Source organism: Patagioenas fasciata, chromosome 4, assembly GCF_037038585.1.
Source record: "Patagioenas fasciata isolate bPatFas1 chromosome 4, bPatFas1.hap1, whole genome shotgun sequence".
NCBI classification, from domain to species: Eukaryota; Metazoa; Chordata; class Aves; order Columbiformes; family Columbidae; genus Patagioenas; species Patagioenas fasciata.
In genome coordinates this window covers 984,722-1,012,376 of record NC_092523.1, presented here as the reverse complement: position 1 = coordinate 1,012,376, position 27,655 = coordinate 984,722, and the positions used below count along the sequence as shown (strand labels likewise).

Below are 27,655 nucleotides of genomic sequence, written 5' to 3'. Positions count from 1 at the left end.
CGGAGGAACCGTGCAAAAACAAGTGGGGACTGTGCAGGATCACGGGGAAGTGTAAAAGGACACGGGGGCACTGTGCAGGGACACGGGGAAACCGTGCGAAAACACGGGGGGACTGTGCAGGGACATGGGGAAACCGTGCGAAAACAAGGGGGGACGGTGCAGGATCACGGGTAAACGTGAACGGACACGGGAGGACTGTGCAGGGACACAGGGTAAACGTCCACGGACACGGATAAACGTGGATGGACACGGGGAAAATACGCACTATCACTGATAGACGTGGACGGACGCGGGGGAACAGTGCACGGACACGAAGTAAATGTGCAAGGGCATGAGTAAGCGTGGACGAACACGGGAGAATCGTGCAAGGACAGGGAAAAATGTGGATGGACACGGGGAAAAATACGTACGGTCACGGGTGAATGTGCACGGACACTGGGGAACCGTGCGAAAACACGGGGTGAACATGTATGGACACGGGGGAACCGTGCACGGACACGGGAGAAATGTGCACGGACATGGTGTAACTACACACACAGAGTGACCGTGCCCGGTGTGACCGTGCCCCCTTTACCGGGACTCGAGGGGACCGACCGGGCCCGGGGGGCTGCAAGCGCACGGCGCGGCTCTGCACGGACACACGGACACACGGGACAGCCGCGCGTGGGCACAGCGGAACCGCGCCCGCTCCCTTCCCGTGGGGTGCGTGCTTTGGGGGTCGGGTTGTTGGTCGGTTGGTTGTTTTGTTGCTAAAACTGCACCCCATACAGCGTATCAAATTATCCGGTAGAGCCGAGGATGGACACTGGTGCGTGTGCATGGACACGGTGTAACCGTACACGGACACGGGTGGATGAGCATAGACACACCGTAACGGTGCACGTACACGGGTGAGTGTGCACGGACACGGTGTAACTTTGCACGGACACGGGTGGGTGAGCATGGACACAGCGTAACTTCGCATGGACACGGTGTAACTTTGCACGGACACTGTGTAACCTTGCACGGACACGGGTGGGTGTGCACGGACACGTGTAATGGCCAGTGCATGGTCCCCGCGCTGCGGGTTCATTTTACCAGGACCAGGAGCGGCTCACTGGCCGAAACCACTTCCGTGGTCATCCCCGGGGCCACCGGCTCCCACCCGCGCCAGGCCTGGGGTTGCCCGCCGGGACACGCGGGGACCGGGTGGCCTCGGCGGCTCCGCCCGTCCCGGGCTGCGGTGGCCGCTGCGGGGACCCCGCCGAGGACAGAGGATGGGGGAGAGCTTTGGGGTCTCGTAGGGTCCCATCGCCGCCACTCCCGTCCCGAGGTCCTCTCGGGGGTGCCCAGCCCCGACGTAGACCCCCTGGCTTCCCCCACAGCGCTGATTTCGTTAGCGGAACCGGCGGGCCCGGGGAGCCCGGGGCGGCCGCGGGAGCGGGCGGTCGGAACACCCCCGTCCCCGGCCAGGGGATCCCCGTCCTAGGGCCACAGTCACCCCTAAGCCCCGCCAAGCTCTCCCATAGGTGAGTGCGCTGCCCCCGGCCCGGCCCGCCCGGCTCCGCCGCACCCGCTCGGATAAAACGAAATCAAACGAAATCAAACGAAATCTGAGCGGGCCGGTGCCGCAGCCCCCCCGGCACGGCTGTTCCCGCACCCCGACACCGACAGAGCCCGCCGGCACCGCGGGTCCCCGTCCAGAGCCCCGGTTCAGTCACCACCACCCGGGGATCCCCACCCCAAACGAGTCTGCAGCAGCGGGGCCACCTCGACACGGGGAGCGGCGGGGACAGGGACCCCAGATCCTTCCCCGCCCCTGGGACCCCGTTCCTGGGATCGCCTCCTTTAGTAGCCCCAGCCCTGGTATCCCGCTCCGGGATCTCCTCCTCTGGCATCCCCCCTCCTGGGAGCTGGCTCCTGGCATCCTTTCTCTCACCACCCTGGTTTCTTGGGTCCCCTCTCCCACTCCCCCGCTGTGATCCCAGTTCTTGGGGTGCCCACCTGAGGGGTCCCAGCTCCAGGGACCCTGCTCTCGGCATCTCTGCCCCAGGATCCCCATTCCTGGCACCCCTGCTCTGAGCAGCCCCACTCCTCACACCCTGGGGCTGTGGTCCCGGCCCCGGAGAGCCCCAGGAACCCTGCCCTGAATAACTAAAAACAAAATACTCATTGGGGCGAGGGGGAAGGAAAAATCTCCAGGCCCCCACGGGGCAGGGCGGACCCCCAGACCATGGCTTGGAGGAGAGGGCTGCGATACCCTGGTTGTGTTCCCCAGCTCCAGCACACGCAGAGGCTGTGTTATCTGTGCCTCGGTTTACCCTCCCCAGTGTGCACAGGACCCACGGGGAGGGATGTGCAGTTGCAGACGCCCCCACCCCTCATTTCTGTCTGTGTCCCACTGCTGGGGCTCCTAGTGCAGCTGGTGACATCCCTGCAGCAAGGGCTGGTGGCACATGGGTGTCCACAGACCAGTGTCTCCATGGGAAACATCCACAACAGAGCCCAGACCAACATGGGACATGGAGCCACAAACTGGGAAGCGTCAGGTGGGCACTGGGATGGTACCCGAGAGCGGGGTGAGGAGAAGGGGGATGAACAAACCTCGGGGTTCTGCTTCTCCAAGGAGCAGCTGCAGGTTATCCCACACCAGAAGATGCTGTGCGGGGTTTTGTTGCGGTTTCTGGTTCATGTCCTGCCCTGCAGCTGCTCCCAGTGAGGCCGAGCGGGGCTGTGGGGACACACGGGTGACAAGGTGCGGGTGCTGATGGCATGCCGTGTGCCATCAGGTATGAGGGTGTGATCACAGCCCCTGGGGACCTGCTGCCACCTTTTGATAACCTTGACCTTTCCGCTTTCCCCACCTCATGCTTTGCTGGAAACCTCCCTCCCCCCAGGACCCCTGTCCCCAAGGACACTCACAGTGGGTCCCCCAGGACAGTTGGTTGGGGCCCCACAGCCACCGTGTCCTGCCCCGGGAGGGAAAAATCAGCTCCAAACCATATTTCATCCCCCAGGCACCCATCACTGCCACACACAGGCAATTCCAATTAATGAGCATCAATTAACGTTTGGAGGCCTGTTGCACCTTCTCCGTGGAGCCCCAGGGGGATCCGGGGTCCTGTAGTGTCCCCAGCTGAGCTGACGATTCCAGTAGACAAGGGGAGGCCCCAAGGGACCCCAATAAAACTCCGCTGCTGTCAGGAGGAGCAGTGGGGTGCAGGCAACACTGGAGGACAGACATTCCCAGACCCTCGTGGGGTTATGGGGTGATGAGATGCTGGGAAGGGATTCCAGGGGGGCTGGGGATGGCCCAGCTCACCCTCCCAGCCCTGGGAGGGCAGCGACCAGCCCTTCCTCCCCATTCCCACGGCACATGGCGGTTCAGTGGGGGTCAAGGGGGCTGCAGAGGGTCTGTGGGGCTCAGCCAGGCTGGGTGAGCCCCGTCCCCTCCTCCCCACCACTCCCAGCCCCCCACACGACCACAGCCACCCAGTCTTGCCGTCACCCAACAGATAATTGGTGACGATGGCGAGGAAGCAGCAGGATGGACTTAGCAGATGTGACGGAGAGCGCTAAACCTCGGGGAGGGAGGACGTGAGCAGCACCAGCACTGGGATGGAGGAGAGGTGGCCCTGGCTGGGGACACCCCGGGGCGGGCTGGGGACGATGTGGGGCTGTGATTGCCGAGGGTTTGGGGTTCGGGTAAATCCTGGGAAATGCGCAGAGGTGTCACGAGGGGTTGGCACCGTGTTGTCCCACCTTGGCATGGCAGTGACTCCCCCCATTCCGCACCACCGGGCTGGCATTATTTGGCACCAGTCCCACCACGGAGCCATCAGGGACCGGGGCAGCGGTGAGAGCCACATCTGCAAGGGGACATCGCGCCACTGCTCACACGGAGCGAGCGGGCTCGTTTCCCGACCAGACGGGGCCTTTCAGCCCGGCAGGCTGGCAATAATCATGGCAAGAGCCATCAGCATCGCTGTCACGGCGCGGCCGGCCGGGCTGGCGCTCGGGGACGGCTCTGGCAGCGCAGAGCGGGGGCAGCGAGCCCGGCCCGCGCCTGCCCCCCGCCGCCCCCGCCGCCAGCAACGGCTGCATTTCAGCCCTCCCCAGGATTACCGCAAACAGCAAATCAAAGCACGCACTCATTTATCCAAGGAGAAATGCCGAGCACATTTCTACAAGGTTCCTCTGCCCGGTGGCAAATCCGTGGCCTCCAGTTCACCTCCTGACCTGCCCTTATTCCCTTCCTCTGCCTTTAAACCATGTGACGGGAGGATTTGGCTTAACGTGTGTCGCTCCAGAAGGAAAGGAGGAGAAGGAGCTCAGAGGGTCCAGAGGTAATCGCTGGCTCCCTGCCCACGGCACCGGGGTGTTCCTGCAGCCCTGGGGCTGGATGAAGGAGGACACGCATCCCGATCCTCTCCCAAGCCCTTGATGCGCCCCACGTCTCAAATCCCCTCCATGCGGGTCAGGGCAGGAGGTCTGCAGAGATTTAGCGTTCCAGGAGCAATCCTGGGCTCGCCCTGAGTGCCTGTCCGTTCTGCTCACGGTCTGTCCGTCCTGCTCACGGTCTGTCCGTCCTGCTTACAGCCTGTCCCCATCCAGGTCCCGCCGCTGCTGGGACCTTCCCCGCACCCTCGTCTCTGTGTCCCCAGGACCAGGCTGCACTCGTTGCGCTGCTGGGAAGAGCCAGGGCAGGCGGTGTGCAGAGACTGAGTGTTCCAGGGGCAACCCCTTGGCTGGCCCTCGGTGCTGCAGGTGCCAGCCCCATCCTGCCCTTGTTCACAGTATCACAGTATCACAGTATGTTTGGGATTGGAAGGGACCTCAAAAGATCATCTAGTCCAATCCCCCTGCTGGAGCAGGAACGCCTAGGTGAGGTCGCACAGGAAGGTGTCCAGGCGGGCTTTGAATGTCTCCAGGGAAGGAGACTCCAGGTCCTTGTTCCAGGTCCCGCAGATGCCGGGACCTTCCCTGCACCCTTATCTCTGTCCCCAGGACCAGGCTGCACCAGTTGCGCTGCTGGGAGCAGCCAACATCTGGCACAGCTGGCTGGCAGCGGCTCACGGGGCCCAACATGTACACGTCAGCGGCAGCATCTGCCCTGGCCCCCCCGCGGGGAACGGGGCACGGCGGGCAGGAGGGGCCAGCTGGGGAGGCCTGGATGTCCAGGGGGGTTTGGGCGTGAATTAATGAACATCAGGCTGGGGAGACGCGGGAGATGCGCACAGGGACCCTTGCAGAGCCCAGGGGCTCAGGGGGTGGCAGCGTGGGCGCAGGTGGTGGAGGAGGAGGATGAGGAGGGCTCGGTGGTGGGGTTGGGGGTTCTGCCATGGAGACACCGTGAAAAGGTGATTTCCAGCCGGAGGGCCGGACCTGCCCGGGTCAGCCCAGCTCCAGCCGGCTGCCCGCCCGCCTGCTTCAGCAGAGCAGGGAGACTGAACCCGACGGCTCCGAGGGCTCTCGGCCAGGAGGCAGCGGCTGCTGCAGTGGGCTGGGGAGGGGGATGTGTGCTGCCACCCCACATCACCCTACCCGTTCCTGCCCGCCATCCTTCCCTGTCACCTTGCCCGTCACCCTGCCCGTCCCTGCCCATCCCTGCCCGCCAGGATGGGCCGCTGGCTGAGAGGGAAGGTTCTGGCCCCCTCCCCAGTGCACCATGTCCAGCTGCCACCAGCCTTGGTCCTGCCACCCCATCTGGGGACTTCGGGAGAGGTGGGGCAGGGACAGAGATGGGGACAGAGATAGGGATGGGGATCAGATAGGAGGGATGGGGATGAGGGTGGAGATGAGATGGAATGGGGATGGGGATGGAATGGGATGGGATGGGGACAGAGATGAGGATGGGATGGGGATGGAGGTGAGATCGAATGGGGATGGGCATGGGGATGGGGATGGGGATGGGGATGGGCATGGGGATGGGGATGGGGATGGGGATGGGGATGGGGATGGGGATGGGGATGGGGACAGTCTCTCCCCACACAGCCCTCCCGCTGGCTGCACAGGGCCCTGCTGTCACTGACGCAGGCACAGGGGATGCTGCACATCTGATGGTGAATGTCCCTCCCTGGAGTGCTGCTGTTCCACCAGGCAGAAAAGGGGGGATTAAAGACCAACAGGAGCAGAGCAACACCTGTGATTCCCAACCCCTGAGCCTCCAACCCTCTGAGCCCCCAAACCCCTGAGCCCCAGACCCCTGAGCCCCAAACACCCGAGCCCCCAGATGCCGAGCCCCCAAACCGCGAGCCGTGCCCTACACTGGGAAACACGGCCGGGCTGCACACCCACAGCCGAGGCCACGTCCGGCAGCCAGGTGGCCACAGGGTGACATCTAATGGCAGTGGGCCGGGAGGGGACCCGGCTCAGCAGCCACCTTCCTCGCTGGGGCTGCCACCTCGGCAAGCAGAGCCCGCCATGTCCCCAGCCTCTCCCGCAGCACAGAGGTGACAGGATGGGGCTCCTCCTCGTCCCCCGCCTCTTCCCTGCACGTGTTTGGCCTGGGGACACCTCTGTCCCCTGTCCAACAGGCTGATGAGAGAGATGCTGGGACCATGGGGTGCTGTGAGCATGGGCTGTCACCATGTCCCCGATCCCACCAGTCCCACAGCCCCGTTCCCAGCCCCAGCCATCGCTCTGCGGGGGCCACAAACTGAATTTGGGGATAACATGGAGAAAGGAGCGGGACAGGAGTGACAGGGAGCCCCCAGGGGAGTCCCCAGCCCCATGCTGCCTGGTTCCCCCCCGCGCCCCAGCTTCCCCAAACGGGGCAATAAACCCCTTCCCAGCGCATCCCCGCAGACAGCAGTTGCACCTTGCTCCAGGTTTATTTCCAGACAGAGAGGCCCCAGCACATGGGGACGGCACTGTAGGGGGTGGCTCTGGCGGGGGGACAGGAGGACGGTGGCCATGGAGAGGTGACACTGCCTCGGGGAGGTTCTGTTGGTTTGTTTTCTGGTGTTTTACCACTGGAGAGCAGCTCGGAGCCAGCCCGGCTCACCCGGCACCCGCGGTGAGCACAAACCAGGCCTGGCGTGGGAACAGGAGCCGCGGCGGGAGCCATGAGGGGACGGGGACAGGAGAGGGACAGGGGACAGGTCTGGGTTGTCCCTGGGGCTGCAGGATCTGCCACAGTGGGGCCAGGTCACCCCACCAGCCGGGTCACCCCACCAGCCAGGTCACCCTACCAGCCGGGTCACCCCACCAGCCAGGTCACCCTACCAGCCGGGTCACCCCCCCAGCTGCTGCAGATGCTCCTGGCCCACAAAAAACACCGGCTCAGGAGGCTCCGTCCACCTGGAAAAGGTCGGGACTGGTTGGAGCCCCCACGACGGAGCCACAGGGCCAGGGGAGCACCCAGAGCACCGCCCAAGGGGCCAGCACCCATGGGTGGCTGTGAGGCCCCTTGGGATGAGCCTGACAGGCTAATTCAGGTCTTCCCGAGGCTCTGCCTGTCCCCCCCGCCCTGTCCCCTGCCCCAGCAATGACAGCCAAGGCCACCAGGGGTAGCTACTCTACGGGGAGCTTGGGGTGGGGGGTCCCCAAAGCTGCCCCCACAATGTCCCCACCTGTGTCTGCTCCTGTTTGCTCCTCAGCTCGAAGGTGTCCTCAGCTCCCGAGAAGCCCCAAATCTTCCTTACCCTGGAAGGGACGACAAGGAGCTGCCACCCCCACCACCCCCACAGGGTCCCTGTCCCCGCCCCGTCCCAGCTGGGGATGTCACCTGGGCCACAGCTTCACGGCGAGGAGGGCCAGGGCAGCCACACAGATGACAGCCGTCAGCAGCCCGGCCACCACGGTGACAACCAGGAGGTGGGTGAGAGCTGCAGGGAGATGGGACACACGGGTGTCCCCGACATTGGGACAGTGTCCCCCCAGCGCTGGGGCTGTGGTTTGGGGAAGTCTACATGGGGGCGACCTCCCCCTGTCCCTTGTCCCCGTGGCTGCAGCCACAGCGTGACCCTGGTGTGGTGTTGGTGTAGGTGGGACCCTGGGTGAATGGGACACCAAGGGAGGTGCCACAGCCAGGTCCCCAAGGCGGGGGACAGCCCGTCGGTGGGTTGAGGACACACCACGTGGGGTCACAGGGTGGCACAGCACCAGACTGGGAACCCACAGGGACACCATGGGGACAGTGGCTGCTCCTGGCTGTCCCTGCCCATGTCCCTGTCACCCAGGAGTCACCCAGCACAACCACAAGCAGCATCGCCCTGGTTTATCTTTCACCAAACCCAAGCCGCTTTTCCCTCCTTTTTTGACCAATCTGCAGCATTTGACTCAATTTTCTGATTCTTTTTTAGCCCTTTCATTAAATCCCACCCGGGGTCCTTGGGGGAAAAGCTCCTTGAAAGGAAACACCTAATTCTCGCAGAAAAAGCACATCTTCCCTTCCACCCAAAGACTCGGGACCGACCCAACCCGCTCCTGCTCACCCACCGCCCCGAAATCAGCCCAATTCCCAGACACGCCCCCCGGCTCCGCCACGGCCCCGGGGCTCTGAGCCCCACTCACTGCGCACGTCGAAGTGGGCGCTGCCCGTGGCATTGCCCAGGGCGTTGGTGGCCACGCAGGTGTAATGCCCCGAATCCCGGGCCCCCACGGCCCCCAGCTCCAGGCGCAGGCTGTTGTGGGAGGCGGTGACGCGCCCCCCCGGCGCGGTGGCCAGGCCGGTGGCCAAGCTGGTGGCCAGGAGGTGGCCGTGGAGGTACAGGGCCATGGTGGCCGGGGGGTGGCTGTCGGCGGAGCACAGGACGATGCCCGCCCGCCCGCTGCGGTTCTCCAGGAACGTGCTGATGGACACATCCCGGGGGGGGTCTGCGGGGGGAACCGTGGTGTGGGACCCCCGCCCACGCTGGCCTGGATGATTGCCAAGGGCTAACTAATGCATCCCCCCCTAGCTCAGGACTGGGGGTCTCACACCTCCTGGCCCTTTTAGTCCCCCCCAGGCTGGAGCATCCTCCCGGATCAGAGCACTTCGGCTCCAAATGGGAGTTTTGAGGGGTGTCTGCAGCTAAATAAACCCTGATGTCTGCTTCCCCAGGTGCAAAGGGACAGGAGCGGGGCAGGGACGGGAGGAAGAAGAAGAGGAAGAAGAAAAGGAGGAAGAAAAGGAGGAAAAAGGAGAGGAAGAACAGGAGGAAGAAGAGTAGGCAGATGAGGAGGAAGAAGAGGAGGAAGAAGGAGAGGAGGAAGAAAAAGAGAAGGAAGAGGAGGAAGAAGAAGAGGAGGAAGAAGGAGAGGAGGAAGTAGAGGTGAAAGAAGAGAAAGAAAAGAAGGAAGGAGAGAAGGAAGAAGGGGAGAAAGAAGAAGAGGAAGAAGAAGAGGAAGGAAAGAAGAAAAACAAGGAGGAAGAGGAGGAGGAAGACGAGGAGGAAGGCCCTGTGACCGCAGCAGGACCACGCAGATGGGGCAGGAGTGACGCTGGGCTGGATGCCCCCACGTGCCGGGGCTCTGCGGTGACAGGTCCCTGTGGCGCTGGGGACACTCACAGAGGACACTGAAGCTGAGCAGGGCCGAGGTGACACTGCCCCGCGTCCCACTCGCCCGGCAGTGGTAGGAGCCGCTGTCGCTGCTGGTGACAGGGTTGAGGACGAGGGAACCGGCCGGTCCCTCCCGCAGCCACCGGCCGTTCTTGTACCAGGTGTAGTTGGCCTCGTCACCCACCCAAGGGACACCTGAGCAGGTGACGGTGGCTGTGGCGCCTTCGGGGACTTCTGGTGAAGGCTCAACGGTGATGATGACCCCTGAGGAGGAGGAGGGAGGCCGGCAAGGCAGGGGGTGCCCTGGATTGGGGTTGCACAGGACAACACGGGCCCCAAGACCCCCCAAAAGGCTCCCGAAAGCGGCGTTCCCACGGGGAGAACCCCCGCACGGGTGTCACCGTGGCTCGGGGCCACCCTCACCTGGCAGGTCCAGGCGCAGGGACGAGGACGCGGTGCCGAAGCTGTTGTTGGCCGAGCAGACGTAAAGCCCCGCGTCCCGCGGCTCCAGCGCCCCCAGCCCCACCCGCAGCGAGTTGGGGGTCACCTGCACGGTGACACGGGGGTCGGCCGGGCCCCGCGTGGAAGCCACGGGGTGGCCGGGCCCCCGGTGCAGGACGATGTCGGAGTGGGGGCAGCTGTCCACGGTGCAGAGCAGGACGGCCTGCCGCCCCCCCCGCGGCTCCACCAGCGACGTGAAGGATGGCGCCTGGGGCGCATCTGCGGGGACAAGGACAGTGTCCCCCCCGCAACAGCACTGGTGGCAGGGGACTGTCCCTCCCGTGGGGTTTGGGGGTGACAGGTTTGCTGCTGAGGGGGAACGGGCGCGATACGAGACCCCGGCAGCACCTGTGACTCCCACTCCGGGCAACGGGTTGTCGCGGGGTGTCACCAGGTGGCGACATAAACCGTCCTCCCAACGCCAGCGCCGCGACGGCAGCATCCCCTTCGGGCTGTCCCCTTTGGCAGCAGGACCCGGTGTCCCCCCACCCCCACGGCAGCCCCCACGCACTCACAGAGCACCCGCAGGGCGGCGGGGGGGGCTCGGCGGCCCCGCTGTGCCCCCCCCGCCCGGCAGCCGTAGGAACCGGCGTCCGTGGGGCGGGCGGCGGGGAGGACCAGGGCAGGATCGGGCCCCTCCGCCACCCACCGCCCGTTCTTGTACCAGCTGTAGAGGGTGCCCGGGGGGGCCCCCACGGCCCGGCACGTCAGGGTCACGTCGGTCCCCTCGGGCACCTCGGCGGAGGGTCGCACCAGCACCCTGACGGCTGGGGACAGTGGAGCTGCTCGTCACCGGCTCCCGAGTCCCCGCCCCCCTCAGCGCGGTGTGGGTGTGGGGTGGGTGCCCCCCGGAGCTGGGTGGGTGCCCACCCTGCCCTTCCACCAGCCCCACACTGCTCCCGACCCCCGCGGTGTCCAGCAGCAGCGACTGCTCGGGCTGGACCCCTCCATGCGCACATCACCCCACCCAAGGGTCCCGTGCCCCCCCGTGGGACTCACCCTGCACCTGGAGGGACAGGGACGCGCGGGCGCTGCCGAGGGGACTCCGTGCCAGGCACTCGTACCCCCCCTCATCCTCCTCCGAGGGGTCCCGGAGCTCCAGCCGCAGTGCGTTGGGCTGGGGGGCGACGCGGCCGCTCTGCCCGGGGTGGGCGCCCCCCGCCGGGGGGCTGGAGGCCACTGCCTGCCCCCCCCTGAGCAGGGTGAGCTGCGCGGGGGGGTTGCTCTCCGCGGTGCAGAGGAGGATGACTGCGCTCCCCTCGCCGCTCTCCACGAAGCTTTTCAGCTGCAGGTTCCTGGGGGGGTCTGCAGGAGGGAGATGGGGGGGAAGAGGTGGGATGCAGGAAAAGCAGCTTCTCGGGGAGCTGCAGCATCCCCAGCCGGTCGTGCTGGGTCGGGGATGTTCTGCTGCTGCCTGCAACTCAGAACCCGCTCCAGCAGCCTCTTCCCTCAGCATCTGCGGTCCCCTCAAATCAAACCAACACGCGGGGTCATTCCCCAAGCTTATTTCTACCCCCAGCTCATTTGTGAGGTGGTTGTGGTAGCTCCATCCACACCAGTCACACATGGGACCATGTCCTGGTGTGTGATCCACCCGGTTCGGCGCTCTGCTCACACCCCAGACCCAACAACAACCCATCCTTCGCACACGGGCACGGGGTGAACCCCGACAGCAGGGCTGTGGGTGACCTGAGCCCAAGGAGCCAGGTTATTCCAATCAATGTCTGCCCGGTGCTCCCCATCCCAAATCAGCAGCGGGGAGAGAAGCCAGTGTTTGGCCACGTCTGCCTGGAGGGGTCAGTCACAGGACCAGGATATAAGGCTTGGCTTAGTTAAGTCCTGGGATGAAAGCTGATTTTTTTTGAGACCCTAAAATGAAGGCAGACCCCGCTACCCCCACCCCTCCCAGCTGAGGGGACCGGCCAAGGGCCAAGTGACACACGAAGTGACATCCCTGCAGCGTGGCTGAGTCCCTGCCCCGGATGGACGCTGGGGACCCCCCCGGGGTGTAAAGCCCTTGGGGACTCACAGAGGACATTGAGGGTGGCGGGGGCCGAGCTGCGGGTCTGTGATGGGGTCCACACGGTGCAGTGGTAGGAGGCGGCGTCGGTGACAGTGACACGGGGCAAGGCGAGGGATGGGGACGAGCCGCTGCTCAACCAGACCTTGTTCTTGTACCAGGTGTAGCTCAGCGTGTCCCCCGCCTCACTCTGCACCGCACAGGTCAGGGTGGCAGCGTCACCTTCCTGGACATCTGGGGAGGGGGAGATCCAGAGCCTGGCAGCTGTGGGAATCACAGAATCGTCTGGGTTGGAAAAGCCCCTCAAGACCATTGAGAATTACCATAACCCACCCTGGGCACTGCTCCGTGTCCCTGAGAACCTCCTGTCCGTCTGTCCAACCCCCCAGTGATGGTGACTCCAGCACTGCCCTGGGCAGCCTGTTCCAATGCCCCACAGCCCTTTGGGGAAGGAATTGTTCCCAGTATTCAGTCTAGAGGACAAGGGGGTGATGCTCAAGGTGGGTCGAGTGTGATGGAGAGCTGGTCCTGTCCATCTCCATCTCCATCTCCATCCCATCCCATCCCATCCCATCCCATCCCATGCCATCCCATGCCATGCCATGCCATCCCACCCCATCCTATCCCATACCACCCCATCCTATCCCATCCCACCCCATCCCATCCATTCCATCCCATCCATTCCATTCCATTCCATTCCATTCCATTCCATTCCATTCCATTCCATTCCATTCCATTCCATTCTGCCCCAGCCCCAGCCCCAACCCCTCACTCACTCCCCGCAGTGAAGTTCCCGGAGGTGCTGGCATTGCCGTAAGCGTTGGTGGCCACACAGACGTACTGGCCCTCATCCTCCAGCAACACGGGCTGGATGCTGACCCGCAGCGTGTTGGCGGCCGAGGTGACGCCGAGCCGTGGCAGGGTGGCAGGCTGGGACATGGCCGTGGAGGCCACCAGGGCCCGGTCCTTGAAGAGCGCCAGCTGCGCCGGGGGGCTGCTGTCCACCACGCACTGCAGAACGGCGCGCCGGCCCTCGGGGGGCTCCAGGAGCGGGGTCAGCACCGGCACCCGCGGGGGATCTGCCCAGAGAACCCTGAGCCTGTACCCGGAGCCCAGCTCCAGCCCAGGGGGCTCCTGGCTCCCCCAGATCTGGGGGCATCGCCGTCCCAGACTCCTGACACCCCGAGGGGCCTCCAGCAGCTCCCAGCCCATATTTTGCAGCAAAAGCATCAGCCAGAGTTTCTCTTCCCAGGGTTTTCCCCTCTGTCCCAGACAGGACGTTTCTCCTAACCAAAGTCATGGAAATTTTGACTAATTTCAGGTCGATTCAAACGTTGTTTGAACGGCACCAAAATGTTGGTTATTGCATTTTTTTCCCTTTTCTATGCGAGGTGACAGCAGAGGAGCAGCCGCCCCACCCAGGGAACAGTCTGCTGAAAGGGCCGGGACCCCCAGCGTGGGTTTGGTTCAGACTGGGGGGTATCGGGGAGATATATTCCCGTAAACTGTCACTTTTAACACTTTGCCCTTTCCTAAGGATGGACAACGTCTGGTTACAAAGTGTGTGGAGCTGTAGTTCAAGTCCTGTGTGTGGGACACACAGTGTTTGGGGACAGTGCCAGTAGCCAGGGCTGGGTAAGGACATAGACCTGTGTGACCAGCTGGCCTTGCTCAGCATCCCACCCCATCCCACCCCAGCACCATCCTCATCCCATCCCGTCCATTCCACCCCATCCCATCCCACGCCATCCCATCCATTCCACCCCCACCCCATCCCATCCCTTCCCATCCCATCCCATCCCATCCCATCCCATCCCATCCCATCCCATCCCATTCCACCCCATCCCATCCCACGCCATCCCATCCCATCCCATCCCACCCCACCCCACCCCATCCCACCCCAGCACCATCCTCATCCCATCCCGTCCATTCCACCCCATCCCATCCCACGCCATCCCATCCATTCCACCCCCACCCCATCCCATCCCATCCCATCCCATCCCACCCCACCCCAGCACCATCCTCATCCCATCCAATCTCATCCCACCCTGACCCATCCATCCCACCCTGACCCATCCATCTCACCCAACCCACCCCACCCCACCCCACCCCCATCCTCATCCCTATCCTGTCCCATCCCATCCAATCCCATCCCACCCTGTCCCATCCATCCCACCCAACCCATCCATCCCATCCCATCCCATCCCCATCCGCACCCGCACCCCCACCCAATCCATCCCATCCCCATCCCCACCCAATCCATCCCATCCCCATCCCATCCCATCCCACCCCATCCATCCCATCCCACCCTGTCCCACTCACAGGACACATGCAGGGTGACAGCTGGTGACACGCTGGTCCCCGAGGGGCCTTGGGCCCGGCAGTGGTAGGAGCCGGTGGCAGTGCTGGTGACACGGGGCAGGGTGAGGAGGTGGCCGGGGGTGTCCTGGAGCCGCTGGCTGTCCTTGTACCAGCTGTAGACGGTGTCATCCTGCGGCTGTCCCGCTGTTTGGCACGTCAGGGACACGTTGTCCCCTTCCAGCACCTCTGCCGATGGCGAGATGAGGACTCGGGCGGCTGGAGCACAGGGAGATGATGCCACCAGCTCGTCACCGCCGGTTCCCGAGCAGCCCCGGCACGGTGAGGGACGGGGACAAACCACAGCGTGCATCGCAGTGGCAGGTTCGGGTGCTCCTGTCCTGTCTTGTCACACAACTTTGCAACCCCGCAGCTGGCACTAGACAATCATTTTGCTCCCTGTCCCCCCCCAGCTCCATCACTGGGGGCACCCGGGGCTGAAGTGTTTGAATACAAGTGGTTGATTTGGGGTGGGGCGAGCCTGGGTGGCACCTGGTGGCACCAGGGACACCAGCTCGCATGGAGACACAGTTGGAATGACCCGCCTGGATGCCAAATTCCCACCCCAAATATTAATTCCCTCCAGGATTTCTGCAAATTGCCCCAATAATTGGGGTGCTGCCTCACTCCAGAGTGTGGGTGCAGAGGTGGGAGGGGCTGGGTGCTCACCCTGTTCCCCCACAGCCAGAAAGCCCCCCCAGGACAGACCCCAGGTCTCTGCTTGTCACAGCCTGTGCGGGGACCCCCAGCAGGGTGGGGACACCCCGTCCCACCCCCTGTGAGCTGCGGTGCTTCTGCCTGCTGAGGTTCAGCACAACGTGGTGTCCCTGCAGTGGCCTGGGGACAGGATGACACCCAGCTGTGGCGGCTCAGTCCCTTTGGGTCACCTGCCGGAGCCTGCGATGCTCAGTGACATTTTGTTGTCACCGTGGGCCAGCACCAGAGCGTGTGTCTGTCCCATCAGTGTCACACAGGCAGGAGCCACACAGAAACAGTCATGTTTTGTGTCCCACCCAACACCCCACAGTGTCACCCCTCCAGTGTCACACGCTCACCCTGCACACGCATGTACAGGTGTTGGGACACGGTGCCGTGCGCGTTGGTGGCCGTACAGTCGTAGCTGCCCTCATCCTCTGGCGTCACCTCCCGCATCTCCACCCTGATGGCGTTGGGGACGACCGTGACTCTGACCCGCGGGCTGTTTCCCCCGGCGCTGGTGGCCACCAGCTGGTGGCCGTGGCTCAGGGCCAGCTGGGCAGGGGGGTTGCTGGCCACCGAGCACTGGAAGATGGCCAGGTGGCCCCGCTCTGTCTCCAGGAACGCAGAGAACCGGGGGTCCCGTGGGGGGTCTGCGGGCAGAGCGGGGACATGGAGCCGCTCGGGCACCCCGGGGGGGATTTCCGGGGAAATAGTGGCCACTTCCAGGAAACAGAGGGAAAGGGAAGGGAAGGGAAGGGAAGGGAAGGGAAGGGAAGGGAAGGGAAGGGAAGGGAAGGGAAGGGAAGGGAAGGGAAGGGAAGGGAAGGGAAGGGAAGGGAAGGGAAGGGAAGGGAAGAAGGAGGAGGAGGAGGGGAAGGAGAAGGAGAAGGAGAAGGAGAAGGAGAAGGAGAAGGAGAAGGAGAAGGAGAAAAAGGGAAGGTGGGAAGGGGAAGAAAAGGGGGAAAGGAAAGGGAAGGGGAAGGGGAAGGGGAAGGGAGAGTGAAAGGGAGAGTGAAAGGGAGAGGGAGAGGGAGAGGGAAAGGGAAAGGGAAAGGGAAAGGGAAAGGGAAAGGGAAAGGGAAAGGGAAAGGGAAAGGGAAAGGGAAAGGGAAAGGGAAGGCATGTCTGTCAACCAGGGTCCTGCAGGCCCCATGGAGACCACACCACCCCCAGGGTGACCATGCTGTCCCCACCACCATCAGCCACCCTCGCGAGCTGTACCCAGTGACCCCACACGTACACAGCACATGCAGGGGGATAGCGGGGGAGCTGCGGCTGCCGCCCGCCGCGCTGGCCCTGCACTGGTAGAGCCCGGCGTCCGCGCTGGCCACCCGGCCCAGCACCAGCGACGCGGCCGAGCCCTCGGCCACCTGCTGCCCGTTGTGGTACCAGGTGACGTTGGGTGGCGCCGGGGAGCGGCTGCTCAGGTGGCAGGTCAGGTTGGCAGCCTGGCCTTCCAGGACACGGGAGGACGGTGACACCGTGATGGTGGCAGCTACGGGCAGGGACACAGGCAGGGGCAAAGAGGTGTGAGCTCATCATAGAATCATTTGGGTTGGAGAAGCCCCTCAAGATCACAGAGTCCAACCATAACCCACCCTGGCCCTGCCCCATGTCCTGAGAACCTCAACTCCATGTCCAGCCCTCCAGGGCTGGTGACTCCAGCACTGCCCTGGGCAGCCTGTTCCAATGCCCCACAGCCCTTTGGGGAAGAAATTGTTCCCACATCCAACCTCAGCCTCCCCTGGTGCAACTTGAGGCCGTTTCCTCTGCTCCTGGCGCTTGTTCCTGGGGAGCAGAGCCCGACCCCCCTGGCTCCAAGCTCCTTTCAGGCAGTTCAGAGATCAGAAGGTCTCCCCTCAGCTCCTGTTCTCCAGCTGAACCCCCCAGGTCCCTCAGACGCTCCCATCACACTTGTGCTCCAGCCCCTCACCAGCTTCTATGGGCATGTGGCCTCTTTCTGCTCATCCTGTCCTTCTGCCGCCATCACCCTGGATCTCCCGAGCTTGTCTCCACCCCTGGCATTCTCTGCCACCCTCCCAGAGGTCCGCGGCACCTTCCCCACACTCACTCTCAGCCCTGAAGTCCACGGTTGCGCTGGCATTGCCCTGTGAGTTCCCAGCCCAGCACACGTAGGTCCCCTCGTCCTCCACCATCACCTCCCGGATCTCCACTCTCAGGCTGTTGTAGGAGAAGGTGGCCTGGACCCGGGTGGACGTGGGGCAGCCCCCCGTGCAGGCGATGACCTCCTCTCCTCTCCATAGGGTCAGGTTGGCCTCTGGGTCGCTCTCGACGCTGCACTGGATGATGCCCAGGTGTCCACCCTGGGTCTGCAGGAAGGAGCTCATCACCGGTGGCCTCGGTGGAACTGCGGGGTCAAAACACCACTGGTGAGGATATTGTGGGTTCCTGAGGTTGGGAGAACTCCGAATTCAGGCTGGGCGTGAGGAAGGAATTGTTGCCCTGAGGGTGGTGAGAGCCTGGCGCAGGTACCCAGAGAGGGGGTGGCTGAACCATCCCTGGAGACATCCCAGGCCAGGCTGGACGGGCTCTGAGCAACCTGAGCTGGTGAAGATGTCCCTGTCATGGCAGGGGTGGCACTGGGGATGGGACAATGTCCCTGCTCATGGCAGGGAAGGCACTGGGGATGGGACGACGTCCCTGCTCATGGCAGGGGGACTGGGGGGCTGGGAAGGGCCCTCCAACCCAAACCATCCGTGATTCTGCACTTGCTTCTCTCCAGCTCTTGGGCATCCCACGACCCTCCAGCAGCCAGACCCCAAGGTCCCACATCTGCCGCCTCTCTGCAGGGCCCTGCCTGTCCCAGGCACCTCTGGTGGCACCTCTGCTGTCACCTGGTCCCTCAAGCTCTTCAGCAGATCTGCAGAGACCCCAGTGGTGTGGGCATCTGGGACCGGCTGTGATCCACATTTCCTACCACGGCTACAGAAAAACGCCGTTTGGTCGGAGTGGAACTTCTTAATTGTATCTTTTTGTATCAGGGAAGATTTTTATTTTACAGCAGGCAAAATATTCGGAAGGCAGAAAACTGCCAGAATATATTTTTCAAAGGGATCATTTATTAATATTACTCTGAGAAGCTGAATTCTTGGGAGTTTGGGGATTCTCTGAATTCCTCCTCTCCTGAATCCTGATTTACCACAGCAGGGTTTCCCACAGGACCCTAAACCCAGCACCCCCATTGCTGACCCGCCAGCACTCACAGAGCACACGGAGCGCGACGGCCACCGATACGTCACTGTCATTGCCGCCCCGGGCCTGGCACTGGAAAGCCCCCGCGTCCTCGCCGCGGATGGAGGGGAAGCGCAGAGTGGGGGCCGAGCCCCCCAGGAGCCGCTTGCCGTTCCGGTACCAGTTGTACAGGGTGTCCCCCGCCGTGTCCCCAGCCCCCAGGCAGGTCATGGTGACAGCTGTCCCCTCCCGCACCTCTGCCGAGGGCTGCACCAGCACCTGGGCAGCTGCGGCAGGGATGAGAGGGATGTCAGCGAGGGAGGGGGAACTTTCGCCCCCGAGCTCCATCCAGCTGGGCTGGGGCACCTTGGCCAGCTGGAAATGGAGCCCAGGTACCCAAACTCGGGTTTATTTTCTCTGGAGTTGGACCCCAAGATCCATTTTGGTTTTTTTTGACATTCTAAAGAAGGTTCCTCTTGGACATGGTTTGAGGGGCTCCCTTTCCTTTCCTTTCCTTTCCTTTCCTTTCCTTTCCTTTCCTTTCCTTTCCTTTCCTTTCCTTTCCTTTCCTTTCCTTTCCTTTCCTTTCCTTTCCTTTCCTTTCCTTTCCTTTCCTTTCCTTTCCTTTCCTTTCCTTTCCTTTCCTTTCCTTTCCTTTCCCTTCCCTTCCCTTCCCTTCCCTTCCCTTCCCTTCCCTTCCCTTCCCTTCCCTTCCCTTCCCTTCCCTTCCCTTCCCTTCCCTTCCCTTCCCTTCCCTTCCCTTCCCTTCCCTTCCCCTCCTCTGTCACCCCAAACTATCACTTCTGGGGGAGCCATCACGTGCAGAGGGTGGGGGGACAGCAGGGGGAGCCGGTCACCTCTGTGTCCCCCGATGTCGTGCACCGCTGGGGACACAACAAAGTTTGGACAAACTTTGTTACAGATTTTGTGGCATTTTGAAAACAAAACTCAGGGATGCCATCAGCCCTGTGACACCTGTGACCCCCGTGGTGGGGAAGGGCTGCAGGGGACACAATCCCTAAGACACCAATGTCCCCCGGTGCCACGCGGTCCCCACAGGGGCCCCCTCACCCCAGCACAAACTGCCACAGGGACTCATCGGACCCTAAGATCCAGGAGCTTGTCACCGGAACTCACCGCGGGCGCGGAAGCTCTTGGTGACACTGGCGCTGCCGTGGGCGTTGGTGGCCGTGCAGCGGTACTCCCCGCTGTCCCCCGGGCCCGCGTCGGCGATCTCCAGCCGCAGGGCGTTGCGGGTGGCGGTGACCCCGAGGCGCTGGCGCGGGGCGGCCTGGGCGCCGCTGGCCGCCAGCAGGGTGTCGCCGCGGTGGATGGCCAGCGCGGCCGGGGGGCGGCTGTCCACGGCGCAGCGGATGGCCACCAGCCGCCCGCCCGCCGGCTCCTGCAGCAGCGCCATGCTGGGGGTGCGGGGGGGGTCTGCGGGACGGGAGGGGACGCTGCGGCTCGGGGGTCCCAGCAGCACGGCACAGGGGACGTGCCCCCCCGACCCGCGCGGCCGCTCCCCCGTGCTGCTTGTCCCCTGTCATCGGCCGGTTCTGTTTATTCACTCCCAGAAATGTCACAGCCAAACCCGCGGCTGTTGATTTTTCCCCTGACTTGCAAAAGCTGCCGAGCTGTTATTTTCACAGCTGGCATCTCCGTTAGTGACCCCCCCCACGTGGTTTATTAGGTGAGTGGGGGAGTGGGAGATGCTCCCATGACCGGACAGGACCCTGGAAACACAAATACCACGTAACTGCACCTTCAAATGCAGCTTGTGAACGAAATTGTTGCATTTTCAGCAAATTCTGCCCAGCGGGGCTGAACCCCCTTTCAGCTGCACCTGAGACGTTTGAGGCAGAATCTTTGTATTGACTTGGGGGTTTGCGCAGCCCCTGGACCCTCGCCTGGTGGGGACCCCCGTCCCCTGGCACTCACATGTCACGCTCAGTCTGATGGCCTGGGAGGTGTCACTGCCCCGGTCATTTGTCACCTTGCAGGAGTAGTAGCCAGCGTCACTGGCGGCTGTGTGGAGGAAGAGGAGGGTGTGCGCCGAGCCCTCCTTCAGCCAGGCGCCGTTCTTGTACCACGTGTAGTTCAGGTCCTGGCCCTCCCTGCCGGGGACGTCGCAGGACAAGGTGGTGGCCGTGCCCTCCTGCACCTCGGCCGCGGGGCTCACCGAGATCTCTGCGGCTGACGGACACGGGACCGGGTTCAGGATGGGAGCGGGGGCAGGACAGGACCCCCCAACCCCCGGAGATCCCCCCATCCCTGCAGCGTGGGGCAGAGTCTGAGGACAGGTGGGATCCCCTCTGTCCCCCCAGGGATGATGATGGCGGTGAGAGGCATTTGGGTTTGTTCCAGACTTTGTTTTAACACAAAACCTTGGGGACAAAACTCAGCGTCACCTCTCCCGGGAGGTCTGGGGGTTAGAAACCTGCCCTGTCTTTGGGGCTGCACCGTGAAGGATGCAGGTGCGGCACGATGGTGGCGTCGCCTCCACCACCAAGTCCCGACTCCTGGCCAGTACCAGCCTGTGCCCATCCCAGTCTGGACTCACTGCGAACACTCTCTCCCGCTGCCCCCCAGCAAAGCCCCAGCTCCGAGCACCCCCCAGCACTCACAGAAGATGTAGAGCACCACGGCAGGTGCGGCGCCAACCCCGACGGCGTTCTCGGCATCACAGCGGTACAGCCCGTGGTCCTCCCGGCGAACGCCCCGCAGGGTCAGGGCGCGCTCGCTGCCCACGGCCACCCCGTCCTTGTACCAGCGGTACCGCGAGATGGCGGGGTAGCTGCTGGTCACCTCGCAGGCCAGGGACACCGTGTCACCCACCCGGATGTTCTGTCCTGAGGGACTGAGTGACACCTGGGTGTCCTTGGGGGCGTCTGCGGGGAGGACAGATGGACACAATAAGATGAAACAGCTTCAAATTGCGCCAGGGGAGGTTGAGGTTGGATCTGGGAACAATTTCTTCCCCAAAGGGCTATGGGGCATTGGAACAGGCTGCCCAGGGCAGTGCTGGAGTCACCATCCCTGGAGGGCTGGACAGACGGACAGGAGGTTCTCCGGACATGGGGCAGGGACAGGGTGGGTTATGGGTGGACTCCATGATCTTAAGGGGCTTTTCCAACTAAAATGGTTCTGTGGTGATTCTGTGAAACTCTGCTCTGAGCTTTTGCACGGGGCTGGGAAGGCAGCAAAGGGGGAGACGCGATGAGCAGCAGGAGGGTACCTGGGGGTCCCGGCTGTGGCAGAGGTGTCCCCGTCCCCCCGCCCCACGCCGAGCTGCCCCACGTACGTCTCACCCGCAGGACGAGCTCCTCGCTCGCCTTCCTCGAGTCGTAAGAAACTTCGCAGAGCAACTTTTTGCCGTGGTCCTTCCACGAGAAGGAGGTGGTGAGGGTGACGTGGTGGCCGACCCCGCTGGTGTCCAGCTGCACCCGGCTGGACAGCGCCGACACCTGGGGGTCGAAGCCCTCCCAGCGCAGGGTGACGCTTCCCGACGGGCAGACGTAGGGAGTGGAGCACTCCAGGGTGGACGTTTGTCCCTCAGTTTGCTCCTCGCTGGCAGCGACACTTGGGCGCTCAAGGTCATCTGGGGACAGAGAGCAGGGGGGTGTTTAGGTGGGGTGGGCAGGCAGGGGGCTGCAGGGGTGACACCCCCGTACCCACCCGAGACACTCAGCAGCACGTCCCGCGCCGCCGACCAGCGGTCCCCGTTGACGATCTCGAAGCGGAAGCGGTAGGAGCCGCTGTCCCCCGGCGTCACCCCCCGCAGCTGCAGGGTGCAGTTCCCGGCGCCGGGGTCCCCGAGGAGCCGCGCGCGGTCCCTGAAGCCGGGGTCCGCCTCCTGCCCCCCCGAGTGGTACACCAGCGTCTTCTGGCCCTCGTAGTCCTTGTACCAGATGGCCACGATGCCATCGGCCGCCGTCACCTCCTCGGGGTAGCTCAGGGTGCAGGGAACCACCAGGCAGGACCCCGCGATGCCCCGCAGGGACTCGGGGTAGCTGACCCCCCAGGAGCCAAGGGCTGCGTCAGAGGGGGGAAGAGGGAAGGGGGTCAGGGTGCAGCTCCCGTCCCCTCGGGAGCCGGTGGGGCTGCAAAACCCCCCTGAGCTGCTGAGTAGGCACGGAGGGGCTGGGGGGAGAGCAGAGCGGGCAGGAAGGACATTAAACCCCTCAGCAGAAAACTCTGAAGTAGTAAAGGGGGAAATGATGGGGAAAGTCAGATCGGTGGGTGCTGCTTCCAGACAGCACATGGCACCGGCTGCGCTTGGGAAGAAAAGGCCTAAATAAGTGGTATAAAAGGACAATTTGCCCTCCTGGCAATCCAAAAGCTTGTTTCCTCCGCTCCTCCACCCCCATCCGGCTCCTTGTCCTTTCTCTCATGCCCTGACCATCCCCTGCCACCCCGTCCCTCCACATCAGGAGGAGGGGACACAGGGACATGGGCAGCGCTGCCTGCAGGAGCACAACGGGGTGCCATCAGATGTCCCCAGAGCACCACCTGCCATGGCATGGCCCACGGCAGAGCCAGGAGCAGGTCCCCAGAGCCGTCCTGCCTGTCCCCAAGCATCACCCGCGGCTCCTTGCGCCCACCAGGTGACAAGGGACCTGGCCGTGACACTGGGAGAGGTCCCAGTGAGACACCGTGTCCCCAAACACAACTGGGGACACGACGCAGCGAATCATGTAAGGCAGCACCAGGGGCTAAAACGGGTGTAAGAACCAGCGGGTTGCTGCGGCAAAGGATTGGGGGCTTAGAAGCACAGAATCATTTTGGTTGGAAGAGACGCTCAGGATCATCCAGTCCAACCACCACCCGGCTCTGCACTGAGTCCCTGAGAACCCTCGACTGGCAGCTCGTGGAACAAAATCTGTATTCAATAACTCCAAGTGTTGAGATTACTTTGAGGAGGGGGATCTGCACAGAGCAGCAACCAGGCAGCAGGACAGGGGTGACTTTTTGTGAGTGTCTGACCAAGAGACAAACAGAAGGTGCAATACCGGGCGTTTCAAACAGTTGGACCTGATTTCAAAGCTATTTCAGCTGGAACTGGGGTCCATCATTGTGAAACACCCTGTATTTCACTTCCCACTTTCCCGCTTCCACAAAACGTCAGTCCAGGAGCTCGGGGACTGCAGGGTGACAGCTCCCACGGTGACACCGTACCTGGCGGGACGAGGCTGGCCAGGAGGACGAGCCACGGGGCTGCGTGCATGGCAGCACGCTGGTGACGCTGGGGACCCTGGGGACAGCGGCACGGAGTGGCCGAGCCTCGGCGCTCAGGGACCCTGGGGACAGCGGCACGGGGTGGCAGAGCCTCGGCGCTCGGGGACCCTGGGGACAAGAAGAGGTGGCCAAAATCCTTGAAATTCTCAGTCCGGCTTTTCCCAAAATCCATCCCGCAGAAGCTCAGTCCCAGCACCATGGCACCAGTCACCACCAGCAAACACGTTACTGGTCCGCGTGGGGCAAAGCAGAATAACACGGGTGTGGAAAATGTGTGTATGGGTATGCGTGGGGTGGGGCAAATAGAAACGAGGGCACAGGGAAGCAAGGGGGTGCCTGAAATGAAGAGGAAAACTGTTTCTAAAGGAAAAATCATCCTCGGGGAAATCTCCCCCAAGGCAGAAACCCCACTGAGCTGCCCATGGCCGAGCTCCGGAGGGCTAGGGGTGAGGGACAGACACGGGGACAGAGGACAGAGGGACACGGGGGGGGTTCATGTTAAAGCTGCGGATTTATCCATTTTCAGTAGGCTTAAAGGCTTTTTGCAGCTCTACACCAAACTGATTATTTTGAATTTTTAAAAAAAATAATCTGCAATTTTTCTTCCGATTATTTTTTGCACTGTACTGGAAATCAATTAACGGGTCTATTTCAGCTTAGGTATTTACCAAAAAGCTAAGCAACCTTTCCCTACAAACCAGGCAGCTCTTTGCCCCCCGGGCCCGCCTTTCCTCCCTGCAGCGCCGATTCGCTGCTTTGCTGACACATTATTTTCCCAACACATGCTTTGAATTTCCCTGCTGCTAATTTGGCTCCGGGAAGGTGTTTGAAGCTCCAAACCGCCCCTGAGAGCTGAAGTTTTGCCGGGGGGGTTTTCCCGGCCGACCTGCAGCAAATGAAACGGCCCCGGGTGACATGGGGGTCCCACCGCCCCGGTGCCCCCCCCGCGCACAGGGCCAATAATAACCGTGGGGGGAGGAGGAAGGAAGCGCAGGGGTCCCCAGCCCCCCCGCACCAGCACCGAGTTTCGTTTCTTCTCCGGCTCGTCTCCCAGTTTCGGTTTCGGGGAGCGCAGCCCGGGGGTACCCTCGGGGGGGCGGGGACCCCATGTCCCCCCCGCCCCGTGCTGGGCTGGGGAGCGCGGCAGCTCGTTAGCTCCGCCAAATTAGAGCATTTGTCAAGGTTTAATGAGAACACCGTGTGTAGCAGCCCGTGTGTGCGGTTTGGTCAGGCTGCTGGCGCCAAGCGGAGCGTGGGGTGCGCTATCAGCTCATAACCCACGGGAAAGAACATGTGAACGTCGCACACTGGAAAACGGGGGAGAAAAGGCAATTACGGGGTGATTAGCTGGTCCTCTCATCACCCACTGTCACACTCGGCCCGAGCTGTCACCGGGACAGCTGGCAAAATCCAGGCAAGGGCTCCTGTGTATGCACGGAGGCGTCAAACTTCTCCAAGATTTAGGAAGAAATGCCTTTTCGGTGTCGAAATGTGGCAACTGGGGCGGAGGATGAAGAGGGGAAACTCTCGGGGTTGGTCCCTCAACCGCCACCGTGTCCCAGCGCGAGCAATGACGGAGGTGGGGACCACGGGGTGGCCGGCAGTGTCCCCGGGACGAGGGGCGACGTGTCCCCCCGTGTCTGCCCCCCCTGTGCTCCCACAACCATTGAGGTGCAGACACCTGGTCCCAGCCCCACAGCTCAGCCCCTGCCCCGCTGTCCCCATTCCGGCACCCCCCGGGGAGCGGTGACGTTACCTGAGGGTGCCCGTGCCGGGGGGGCCCGATCCGCGAAGTCCCCAGCGGGTGCTGCCCCTCGCCGCACAGGGACGGGTATTTATCTGCTGGGGGGGTGAGGAGCACAAAACCGCATCACTTCCCCGTGCGGGGATTTGTCCTCGCCGCTGCTTTTGGGAAGTGCCGGTCACCATCGTCAGCTGTTTCTTGCCTTTTACCAGCTTGGGGCTGTTTTGGGGCCGCGGGGGTCCCCACAGGAGGGTTTGGCAGCGCCCCAGGGATACAGAAGCTGCATTTTCTTCGCATCACCGCAGCCCAACAGCATCACCCTCCCTGCACCGCCAGAGCCCCTCGGAGCATCCTGGTCCCCGTGCTGTGTGGAACCAGGGCAGGGTGACACCCCGGTCCCGGGGACACCCACCCACCCCCAGCACCCCCAGCGGGACTCTGGGTTCAGTGGGGGGTTCTGGTTTAGAGGGGAGACCCCGCGCTGGTGGCACAGATGTCTGCGGGGATGAGGATGCTGCAGCCGATGTGTCACCTGCCCGAGTCCCCCCTAGGGCAACTGGTCACCCAGGGGGTTATGCTGAGGGTTTTTATGCCCAATGCCGGTCCCAGGCCTGGTTTGGGGGTGGTTTGGGGCAGGATGCAGACCCGGGCTCTTCTGTAGGTTCCTATATCTAAAGTACAGGGTGTTTCAAAAAGATGGACTCGACATGATTCATAGAATCACAGATGGTTTGGGTTGGAGGGCCCTTCCCAATCCCCCAGTGCCCCCCTGCCATGACAGGGACATCTTCACCAGCTCAGGTTGCTCAGAGCCCCGTCCAGCCTGGCCTGGGTTGTCTCAGGGATGGTTCATCCACCACCTCCCTGGGTACCTGGGCCAGGCTCTCAACACACTCAATGTTACAATTACACGAACATTTACAAAGGGTGTAATGAGTTATCAAGTCTTAGCAACATTTTTCTCCATGCTCTATGTTCTCTCCACCTGCTCTAAGGACTGGGAGAGTTTCGCTCACGGGAGGTTCGTGGTTGCAGAGATATCTGAATATTCAGGGATGTTCAGTGGTTTCAAATGGGGTCCATCTTCTGAAACACCCTGTACAGGGGCCTGGCACAGTGGCACAAGCCCATCACTGCCCGGTAAAGCGGGCTTTGGTGGCTCAGGGTCAACGTTTGACCCCGCGAACGCGGACTGGGAGTGCGGGAACCTGTCCCGCGGGACCGCGTGTCGCTGTGTCACATTGTCTCCTCCCCAGCCGCTGCAGCCAGGGTCAGTGCTGAGTCAGCAGGACGGGGCGGCAGCTGCCGTGGTGAACGCTGGGGCTGTGCCGCTGATGGAAAACCCGTCCAGACCCCCCGTGAGCTGGGATGCTGGTGTGGGGACACAGCACCGAGCCTGGGGACACCGGGGACGCCATGCTCGGTTCGGGAGGGAGCTGAGCGGCGTCTCATGGAATCAGAATCATTTTGGTTAGAAAAGCCCCCCAAGATCAGGTCCCTCAACCATCCCCATCACCCTTGTGCTCCAGCCCCCCATCAGCTCCGTCCCCTCCCCTGCTCTGACACAGCCCCGAGGAAAACCCTGACTTCAGCACAAGCAGCCGTGTGGCATCTGGCTGGTGACAGAGCTCCTGCAGGGCCAGGGTGACCATCGGCCCCGCGGCAGAACAGCCCAGGCAGCCCGGCCGGTTCCAACCCTGGTTCTGCATCGGCTCTCCGAGCCACCACCCTTCGGGTCCCTCCGCAGAGCAATCCAGTGTCCTGGGTTGGAAGGGACCCACAAGGATCATCGAGTCCAGCTCCTATAACTCCATCATAGGTGTCTGTAGCTGCTCAGCGTTTCCAGCCCATAATTCCACGGGATGTTCTCCCAAGGATAAAGCGGGATGTCAGCTACTCCGATACCGTTATTGGGTGGAGCTCCCAACTCACCGGGTGGATCCATGGGGATAAACACCCTTCTGTGCACCACAAGTCTTGCAAACAAAAGCCAAGTGAAATAGTTAATAACTTGGTCCCCAAAGAAAAGCTCCATTCCAAAATATGTCTGAGCGAGTCGTCACACCCATTTTGCTCTGAATCTCAGACACAGACTGTCGAGAAAGGCTGGAAATTACTCACCAAGCTTACAGAGATTAATCCCAGAGATCCTCAAGGACATTCTGATATGTTTTAAACGCTATAAAAGAACACAGGCACAACTCTGCCCTAAGATTCGAGAACTTTATACAAATTCGTGAATTTTACAAATCCAGATGGAGCTGGCCTTGCTCTCCATTCCCAGGGATAGGATGTCCTTGGTTTCACTTGCTTCTTGTCCCCAAGTCCCCAAGCCCCACACCTTCCCCCCAGCCCCCAACCTTGTCCCCAACCCCCCCACCTTGTCCCTAGGTCCCCAAGCCCCCACCTTGTCCCCAAGCCCTGCAGAATCTCAGGAGCGAG

At 62.7% G+C, this 27,655-nt stretch overlaps 1 protein-coding gene across 3 annotated transcripts; it reads right to left on the bottom strand.

Annotated features, from left to right (window-relative positions):
• Positions 1-6,798: 6,798 nt before the first annotated feature.
• Positions 6,799-27,411, bottom strand: SIGLEC1 (sialic acid binding Ig like lectin 1). Of its 3 annotated transcripts, none has more exons than XM_071808405.1 (22): positions 27,335-27,411; positions 23,410-23,577; positions 21,910-22,266; positions 21,536-21,832; positions 20,859-21,122; positions 20,173-20,427; positions 19,372-19,671; positions 18,267-18,521; positions 17,114-17,410; positions 16,283-16,537; positions 15,399-15,692; positions 14,308-14,562; positions 12,762-13,064; positions 11,995-12,249; positions 10,965-11,270; positions 10,481-10,732; positions 9,888-10,184; positions 9,474-9,728; positions 8,497-8,799; positions 7,709-7,808; positions 7,554-7,626; positions 6,799-7,281 (listed from the first exon to the last, which is right to left on the bottom strand). In XM_071808405.1, the coding sequence occupies exons 1-22, from the start codon at positions 27,372-27,374 to the stop codon at positions 7,264-7,266; spliced, it is 5,199 nt and encodes a 1,732-aa protein (XP_071664506.1). In that variant the 5' UTR covers positions 27,375-27,411; the 3' UTR covers positions 6,799-7,263. The 3 variants fall into 3 exon arrangements, with proteins under 3 accessions (XP_071664506.1, XP_071664507.1, XP_071664508.1); XM_071808406.1 differs by lacking the exon at positions 27,335-27,411 and adding an exon at positions 25,226-25,374; XM_071808407.1 differs by lacking the exons at positions 6,799-7,281; positions 7,709-7,808 and having other exon boundaries at positions 7,550-7,626.
• Positions 27,412-27,655: the final 244 nt, after the last annotated feature.